The sequence below is a fragment of the Triticum aestivum genome, chromosome 1B, assembly GCF_018294505.1.
Source record: "Triticum aestivum cultivar Chinese Spring chromosome 1B, IWGSC CS RefSeq v2.1, whole genome shotgun sequence".
NCBI classification, from domain to species: domain Eukaryota; kingdom Viridiplantae; phylum Streptophyta; class Magnoliopsida; order Poales; family Poaceae; genus Triticum; species Triticum aestivum.
Window position 1 is genome coordinate 143,268,179 of NC_057795.1, and position 9,934 is coordinate 143,278,112.

Genomic DNA, 9,934 nt, shown 5'->3' on the forward strand with positions numbered 1-9,934 from the left:
ATCCTCTTCTGGCTCTATCATGTATGTGTCCTCTTCAAAGTTTTCAGGTAGAAAAGTTGTTCATCTGCCATATATCTGGGAATACCAGTTCACTATCGGCGTCTCACCATTGCAGGGTGGAAGCATGTTGAGGAGCGTCTAGAGAAACGACTGGGCAGTTGGAAAGGCAAGTTGCTCTCAGTTGGAGGACGGTTGGTTTTAATTAACTATGTCCTCACCAATATGGTTCTCTATATGATTTCTTTCTTCCAACTCTCAAAAGGGGTCTTCCAAAGACTGGACTATTTTAGATCCAGATTCTTTTGGCAGGGAGACGGTGAGAATAAAAAATATAGGTTGGCCAAATGGAGCGTGGTTTGTAGGCCGAAAGACCAAGGTGGCCTTGGAATTCATGACTTACAGGTCAAGAATGAGGCCCTACTTAGTAAATGGTTGTTCAAACTTCTTACTGAGGATGGTGTTTGGCAAACCATATTGCGCAACAAGTATCTAGGTCAAAAGACGGTGTCTCAGGCTTATTGGAAACCTGGCGACTCACACTTTTGGGCTGGCCTAATGGTGGCAAAGAAACATCTTTTTTGCTTTGGGTCTTTCGGATAATGGATGGGTCAGAGGTTCGTTTCTGGGAAGACATATGGCTAGGCAATGCCAGTCTCTAAGAGCAATACCCAGCCTTATATGCCATTGCTCGCAATAAGAGTAATACTATTGTGCAAGTGCTTAGTTCATCCCCGCCGAATATTTCGTTCAGGCGGGATTTGATTGGCCCTCGACTTTTGTCATGGCATAATCTTTTATCCCGTCTGGATTCGATTAATCTGACACAAGGCCGGGATGTGTTTCACTAGAAACTCACAACATCAGGGTCTTACACAGTAGACTCGATGTACCGTGCGCTTATGCATTCCGAGGTGCCAGTGAATAATAACAAAAAAAATTAGAAGTCTAAGATTCCACTAAAAATTAAAATCTTTATGTGGTATCTTCGTAGGGGAGTTGTGCTAACCAAAGACAATCTTGCACGACGCAACTAGCCAGGAAGTAAGAAGTGTTGCTTTTGTGCTCATGAAGAGACAATCAAACACCTCTTTTTCCAATGCAAGTTTGCATGTTCTACATGTCAGTCATCCAAATAGCGTCAAATTTGTATCCGCCAATGAGTATTGCCAATATATTTGGTCATTGGTTGGACGAAATTTCAAATAGTTTCAAAACGCTAATAAGGGTGGGGGCGTATGCCTTACTATGGCCGCTTTGGCTATGTAGAAATGATTTGATTTTTAATGATAAAAATGCTTCTCCTCTGTAGGTTATTTTCCGCTGTACGCACTCGCTTCATACGTGGTCTACGCTACAACAGGCGGAGCACCCGCTGTTCAAGGCGGTGTGTACGCGGTTGGAGCAGGCGGCTATGGAGGTTTTTTTTCCAACATGGGTGGCAGCATAACCTTCGGATCGATCCACCGCCGAGTTCGACATACGCAAAGTGTCGGTCCATAGGACTCTACTGTTGCCGTTTTGTCGGTTTTCTCACTTTTTCTAGTGTCAGACTTTGGTGTTTGGCTGTGTGCATCCTAGTTATGCAGAGGTCGGGTGTTACTCATAATGTTTTATATCCGCTTGATGCTACATTTGAGAAAATAAAATCGCCCTTTATCGAAAAATCTGCCATATATCTTAGTCGAAATATGTAGCAATTGCCAACATATGCACAAATTTAAGCATTACCGACGAGCGTTAAAATCTCGTCTTAATGAGCTCCTTGAATTTGCCGAAACCCTTTCACAAGAAGTTTAGCTTTCTCTACTATTAAAGGGGAATCTGCAGTCGTCATGATGGTTCGACTCCCCACCGGTATGACTCCGCGCGCAAAAAGATCATAGGAGCAGCCCACGTTCCCTGGAAGCGAGCCTTCCTTCGCGCAATTAAAAGAAAAAACCAACCACGACCCACTACCGTCCCACGTCCCACGTATTCTCTCCCAGTTTCCCCCACCTCTCGCTCCTGATCCATCCTCTCTCTCGATCTCGTGAGAAAAATCGCCGCCGCCGCCCCGTCACTCGTGTGCAACTGCCCATCTGCATCATCGTCCGATGCTCGTCTCGGTCTTCGTCACGCAGCCAATGCACGCCGCACTTGTACGACCTGCTTGCCTCTGCCACCGCAATAGGCGTCGGTTCCATGGACCACGCCTCCGACGACTTAGGAGGTTGACCCCTGTGGGGAAGCTGGCGGGAGGCCGACGCCGTCGAGGCGCTCGCCGCCGTGTCCGCCGCCGCGAGGCGCGGGAATGCGGCGGTCTGCTGGCAGGTGGCTGCCAAGGCCAGGGCTATCGGGTAGGAGAGCGACCACAACCGCCGGTTCCTCAGCTGCTCCCCTCGGCTTTCCAGAGCCTCATTGGTGAGCCCGTGTATGGCACCAGCGCCGCAGTATTGGGCGCATTGGGAAGGTCTTTGTGGCCCTTAGAGCATCTCCAACGGCCGCACAAAAATTCCGCGCCCAATAAACATTATAGCGCGCCACTTTAGCACTTTTAAAGCGTCGGGATCAATTTTGCTTTAGCAGGTGTCCAAAAACGCGCGCCCAAAAAGCAGATAGTGCAAATTGTGAAGCGCGCGTAATCCGGCGCGCCAAATATACTGCGCGCGATAGCGTTTTTCAGCGCGCGCGCAAAAACTTTTAGCGCTACAGCTTCTGCTGGAGCTGTCCGGCGCCCAAAATAAATAAATTTTTAGCGCGCAGAGCTCTTTTTGGGCGCCTGTTGGAGATGCTCTTACCGTGTTCTTCCCGCTCGACGAGGAGGCCCGGCGCTACATTGCCTCCCTGACATCTCTCAAGACACCCTCGTCTTGGTGCTCTCCCACGGTGACCTTGCCGCGTGGGCCAGCGCCGCCATCATCCTCCGTGAGCTCCCCTCATCCCCCGACCGGCACACCGTCGACGTCATCTCGAGGACGCCCGGCGTGTGCAGCGCGCTCGTCGGCCTCATCAGGAAACCCATGTCCCCGCAGGCCACCAAGGCCGCGCTCGTCATGGCCTACATCTCGTCTTCGGCAGCAACCGCGCGGCCGCCCGCTTCGCCGAGCTAGGGGCAGTGCTCGTCGTTGTGGAGCTCGTCCTGGACGCTGACAAGAGGACTAGCGAGAAGGCACTGGCTGTGCTAAACGGCGTCCTGTGCCAACACCGGCCTCGAGTCCGTGTGTGCGCACACGCTAGTCGTGGCGGTGCTGGTCAAGAAGATGTTGCGCATGTCCTACATGGCCACGTGGTTCGTCGTCTCTGTGCTCTGGCGCCTCTGCCGTGCCGCGGACACTGGCGCCGGCGCGTGCTGCAACATACTCCAGGATAAAACATACTCCAGGATGACTAGAATTTTTTACCCCATAACTGAATACTCGTACACAAAATGATCAACACAAAAGAGAATTGAACATTGTCACGTTTATTTATCTTCATAATTTGAAAGTTATTTCATGTTATTTACGATTTTGAAGTGATCCACACATTACAGAATTCCATGAAGAGTTGAGAAACATATGTCTATTTTTGTGGTCATCATGATGTTGATAAACTCCTATATGCCTCTTTTTCTGAGTAGTATGCTCCAGTTTTGGGGTCATCATGTGTATTGCGGCTTCAATCATGTTCAGTTCCTCTCTCTACACGTTTGGAAATCGATCATGCATAGCAAGATAGAAAATCTATTTTTAATTAACATGTCCATAAAAAACATTTAGTTGTGAATATTTGAATAACGGAGCAAGATGTGTACCCTTGCCTTCTCCCTGAAGAAATGATGCGCGTTGTGAATTAGGTCAATCTCGAACACCATTTTTACTATTCAGTAGACCAACAACGTGCTCTTATCATATTTGTGTATCCTTACTATTTTTTTATTAAAGAAAGGATACAAGTATGATGGTGGAGAGCTTAGAATATATTATGTGTGCACGTATTCATCCAGTGTTGCGCTCACTCTTTTTCCATAGAAGCTCAACCAGGAGAAGCACCTGGGCCTGTCACTTGTGGACATACCTGTTCATGCATATCAGAGGCAACACTCACCCTGCTTCAACAAAGTGATCATACACGAGCCTTTTCTAGATGCAAGGAAGGTAGTGAAAGAGACGATGGCATAGAAAATTAAGGACACTTCTAATTTGTAAAATATACATTAAGGGTCTCTCTTACTATTTCACGTTAAAAAAAAGTCATGATAGAGAAAGCAACGGGAGAAAGAATTGGTAGTTTTTTTTTGAGCATCAGTACAGACACAAGCGCTCATATACACGCGCATACACTCATCCCTATGAACGCATACACACATCCTACCCCTATGAGCACATCCGAGAGACTGAGCCGGCATATCATCTTGAGATTTACGAAGCCACCATAGGCGCCTCGTCGTCGACGTGAACGTCTCCTCCCACTGAAAGCGCATCGCCGAAAATCCTGAAATAAATCCAGGAATAATGCGAGCACCAGGATTTGAACCCTGGTGGGTTGGGGATACCACTGTCCACCTAACCAACTCAACCACAGGTTGATTCGCAGAATTGGTAGTTGTTGATATATCGACTCATATCCATCATGTTTGACATGCACTTCTGAATTATAAGAATGACCGATGTATACAATTTTTTTAAGTTTCGTGACAACGCACGGGCATTCAACTAGTATAGATAGTAGGATTACCATTCACCTCCATCTTTCCTTTGAAAATCAATTTACATTCAATAGATTTCACTCCCTCTGCAGGCTCTTACTAAGCTTCACACTTGGTTTTCGTACATGGAGTGTTTGTTAATCTAAAGCTCCTGACAAGAGGGGTTAGTGGCATGTTACCATCGTATACTCCACATGGAGCATTTTTTACAAGATGTAACCATCATATCTACATTATGGCATACCCGCAAAATAAACAATATCTTTATTTCTACAAGTTGTTGCCGTCCTAAAAAAATTTTATAAGATGTTACCATCATGTGATATAGGAGTACTGTATTTTACAAGATGCTACCATCATATATGGTCTGGTCTCGGGTGATAAATTAAGTTCGTTGCCATCGCGGTGTGAGCAGAGCACAGAGCACTAAGCACTGCTACCACGCTGATCATCCTTGGCCATGGACGCCGGGCTGTCAACTACCGTGCCTCTTCGTATCGTGATCTGCCCGTGGCTCGCGTTCGGCCACCTGCTCCCGTACCTGGAGCTCGCGGAGCGCCTGGCGTCGCGCGGCCACCGCGTGACTTTCGTCTCCACGCCGCGCAACCTCGCTCGCCTCCCGCCGCCCGCGTCGCCGTGCAACGTTGACCTCGTCGCGCTGCCGCTTCCGCGCGTCGACGGCCTCCCCGAAGGCGCCGAGTCCACCAACGACGTCCCCGACGAGAAGCGGGAGCTCCACTGGAAGGCCTTCGACGGCCTCGCCGCGCCCTTCGCGGACTTCCTTGCCGCCGCGTGCGCGGACGCCGGCAGGAGGCCTCACTGGATCATCGCCGACTGCTTCCACCACTGGGCCGCCGCCGCCGCCCTCGAGCACAAGGTGCCATGCGCGGTGCTTCTGCCGACGGCCGCTATGCTCGCTGCCGCGCCCCGCCAGCAACCGCTGGAATCGGAGCCCGTGGAGGCCGCCGCTGCCTCTGTGCTTGGACAGGCCGCCGCGGCCGTGCGCCTCGCCGTGCCCCGTTACGAGCGGGACGACGTGGCACCGGCTTACGCCGACGACTGCGCGTCGGGTATGTCCATCGCCCAGCGCTGGTTCTTGGCGAAAGAGAGGTGCACGGTCTTGGCCATCCGGAGCTGCGTGGAGTGGGAGCCGGAGACCTTCCCGCTGGTGGAGACACTCCTCGGCAAGCCGGTCGTGCCCCTGGGCCTCCTGCCGCCGTCGGTCGACGGAGGCAGGCGCCGCGCGGCCGGGTCATCGGAGGACCACGCCACCCTGCGCTGGCTAGAAGAGCAGCCGCCCGACTCCGTCGTGTACATCGCGCTGGGGAGCGAGGTGCCGCTGAGCGTTGAACAGGTGCACGAGCTGGCCCTGGGGCTGGAGCTCGCCGGGACACGCTTCCTCTGGGCTCTGCGCAAGCCCGCCGGCGCCGTCCTCGACAACGACCACACCCTTCCCCCCGGTTTCCAGGACCGCACCCGCGGCCAAGGGCTGGTGACCATGGGATGGGTGCCCCAGATCAGCATCCTGGCGCACGCCGCCGTGGGCGCGTTCCTGACGCACTGCGGCCGGAACTCGCTCATCGAAGGGCTTCTGTTCGGGCACCCTCTCGTCATGCTGCCCATCTTCGGGGACCAGGGCCCGAATGCCCGTCAAATGGACGCCAAGAAGGTAGGGTTGCAGGTGGCCAGGGACGACGATGACGGGTCGTTCGACCGCCATGGCGTTGCGGCTGCCGTCCGGACCGTCATGCTGGACGGAGAAGCCAGGAGGGGATTTGTGGCGAGTGCCCTCAAGATGCAGGCGATCGTAGCCGACAAGGAACGCCACGAGAGATATATCGACGAATTTGTTCAACAGCTCAGATCGTATCTGCCAACTGACGATCTCACTACTACCACCCCCAGCTCCTCCAGCTGAGATTGAGAGAGCCTTCACGAATAAGATGGGAGTACGCCAGGATCAGGTGCCTCCGAAATTGTGCCTTAATTTGACTTCCCAAAGGCTGTCCATAGCAGTACAGTCAGGGCACCCCTCAAACTTGCTTCGCTGTCTAAAGCGGTTATGCATCATTCCATTCGGCGGTCCGATTTCACTTTTTTTCCTTAATTTGACTTCCCAAAGGTTGTCCATATCAGTGCAGTCAGGCATCTTCAACACGGACCTTCAAACTTGTTTGGCTTTAGAAACTTGTTTTGTTCTCTAAAGTGGTTCTGCATCAGTCTGTTCGGCGGCCCGAATGCACTTTTTCCTCGGGTTGCGGGCATCCATATTGTTGGGGCACTCACGTAACACGGCTTACCAAAGCCCCTTTCGAGCGCCCGTGGACGTTCCTGCTCGAAAAGGACATCGCCACTGCAGAGCACCAGTGTTGCAGTCATGCTGGCTCAGAGTAACGCGACCTCTCACAGCGCTCCGGCATTGAAACGGTGGGCTACTCGAGGTGCCGCCCTCCCCATTCTCCCACTATGTAAACCGCAGGCCCGACATAACCGCATCTATCATCCTTCACTCCCTTCCTCCTCTCTACACCATGCCCACCATGGCCTTCTCAAGCTCCAAAGCCATCTAGGACAAGCTCTCGTCCGAGCAGAAACAGAAAATCACCGCCATTGCAGCCGGCTGGCAAGCCGACAAGCAGACGAAGGCCGACGCTGCGGACGTCTCAATGGAGGACGCGACCGAGGACGAGCCAGCGCCACCTCTCTCACCGGTCAATGCCGGCATCACCATGGGCGATGCCCATGTTCACTACATGGATACGGTGCCGGAGGAGCCGGAGGCAGCATTTCGGGAGACACAGGCCGACCAGGCCTACAACCTCTGCCTCCTCGGCGAGGACTGGCTCACGGAGGAGCTACTCAATGCTAGCACGACCATCGCGCTGGACGTGAACGTGCCCGAGTAGGAGGCGCTGCTTGAGTCCAACGCTCCGCCAGCAAGATCCTCCGCAACCATTGGCTGTACCGCCAACGTCACGCGGAGTTAGAAGCCCGCGTACGTGGAGTTCGGCGAGGCGACGAGTGAGGTGTTCGTCAAGAGTTAGGACGAAGACGAGGTCGCCAGCTCGGTTGTGCCTCATCACCATGATCACAAAGCTGGCACGTCCGTGAGCACTGCCAGCAGCAAGCAAGAGTAGCGCATGAGCGGTCGCCGACGCTCGTATCCTATGAAGGCCACCGATAATCCCCTCCGGTTGAAGTCAAGCTTGGTGGGTTCAACATCGTCGACCGATTAGTCGCTTGACAGTGACGTGAAGGCGGATAGCTTCAGTTCCTGGCGCTCATGGTTGCAGAAGAGGCGGAGCTTCATTTTTTGGGGCTCATGGCCAACCGGAGATGGGGAACGGGAGCCGACGGCCAAGCTAGGTTTAGAGTCCGGTCTGGTTGAAATATACCTAAATGTAATGAATTTGCTTCTATTTAGATGCAAAGAATCCAGTTTTATGTAAAAATTATTCAAAGTATCAATGGATATCACCCGGTATGTTGAAATATGCATCAAATTTATTCATTTACATTACAATTCTTTCAAACTGTAACCGGACATATGCGATTAGCTTTGTATGGCCGACTCCCGCATCCATGTCCGCGGACAAATGTGGTGTCCATTGTCCAATTTGGGGTCGGCGTTGGAGATGACCTTAGATGCATCAATGCACATAACCAACATCAATACATACATAAATTACAAGCCAACAAATATCGAAGTCCTATAAAACCAAAGCTATGCGTAGGCGAGAAAAAAGAAAGAAAAAAACGATCAGATCCACGATCGACAATCTACCCGATATCAGATCTACACAAACCATCCCATAACACTACATGGACGACAAGGTTTTTCCACAGCAACACCTTCAAGGAGGAAGCATCATCGAATCCAACCACCCAAGGCATCATCGAGCAACACCTTGAACAAGGTAATGCCATAAAAGCATCAACTTTGCAAGGTATAACCAACTCGAGTCAGACCTAAACTTTCACGCAGGAGCTCAGGACCACAATGTTTGATATCATTGAAGCTTCTCTCGTCACTTAATTTTTGTGTCAATAAAAAGAAGAAGCCGCAGAACAGAATGCACTTTGTATTATCCCGTGCCTTGTAACGGGAGAAAAATTAGTATGCATTTAAAGTTAGTGAGAATTATATGTGTAAGCAAAACCCTGCGCGCACGTGAAAAAGAAACATTTAGCTTCTCGGTTTCGCCAGGTGTGAAGTAACCAATCTGCTATTTTTCCATTCATTGATCGAGGACATTTAAGAGTTTTGTGATGTCATCGTACGCTAGAGAAGGCCCATGAATTATTCAATCTACTTATCCTTTCAATCGAGGAGATTTTAATAAGGTATGAAGTTTCTGAATATTGTAGGAAACATAAACTATTTTCTAAATCCTGAACATTTGTTTTGAAAATTATGTACACTTTCAGAAAAACGTGAACACAATTTAAAACAAGAACATCTTTTAGAATTCACAAAGATTATTTGAAAACACAATTTTTTTAATAAAAACATGAACATTATTTGAATTTGTGAACATTTTTTTAGAACAGGAACATGTGTTGAAAATTCATATTTAAAAAAAATGTGTATCTTTTAACGTTATTTTGAATTATGAAAATTTCAGTAAAAATAATATTTTTGAATATGGAGAATTTTTTAAATAGCCATTTTCTTTTTAGAAATCTCGAACAATTTAGAAAAAATAAAGTTTCTTAAAAAATGGGAAACTTTTTTCAACTTCTGAATATTTTTCAAAATACGAACACAATTTTGCAAATCTGAACATTTTCTATAGTTTTATTTTTAAAAAATTCAGAACATTTTTTGAGAATTTTGAGAAAAATTAACTTGGAAGTTAAAAAAGAGATAGGGGAAGGAGAATAAAATTAAAAATAAAACACAGAAACAAAGAAAAATGGGCCAGCCAATTATCAGTTGTCCTCTACGAAGCTCCAACTATTTGTCACCTTGTGAGGAAAATAGAATTTTAGCAGGTACGTGGGCAAAAATAAAAATGGGCTGGCTTTGCTGGGCCAGAGCGCGGCCCTCGTACTAAATTCTGGAAAAACCTTTTTTCTAGCACACGAACCCATAAAAATTTAATACCATCTCAGATAGAAATTTTTTCTTTTCGACCGTAAACGGATGAAAAAATTGGCGAAACACACTTAGTAAGTATAGAGGTATAGATATAGATATAGATATAGATTAATTTCACTTAATTTATAGATAAAAAAGCTTAAATATACACATTGTAAGATCTCTTA

The 9,934-nt window shown here is 49.0% G+C and overlaps 1 protein-coding gene across 1 annotated transcript; it reads left to right on the top strand.

The window, feature by feature from the left end:
- The first annotated feature begins 5,126 nt into the window (after positions 1–5,126).
- LOC123088396 (UDP-glycosyltransferase 91C1-like) lies at positions 5,127–6,796 on the top strand. The gene has a single exon (XM_044510597.1). It carries the CDS (start codon positions 5,127–5,129, stop codon positions 6,582–6,584), a length of 1,458 nt encoding a protein of 485 aa, XP_044366532.1. The 3' UTR covers positions 6,585–6,796.
- Positions 6,797–9,934: the final 3,138 nt, after the last annotated feature.

Coding starts and splice junctions, on each gene's coding strand:
- LOC123088396 (XM_044510597.1), top strand. CDS start 5,127: ATGGACGCCGGGCTGTCAACTACCGTGCCTCTTCGTATCGTGATCTGC.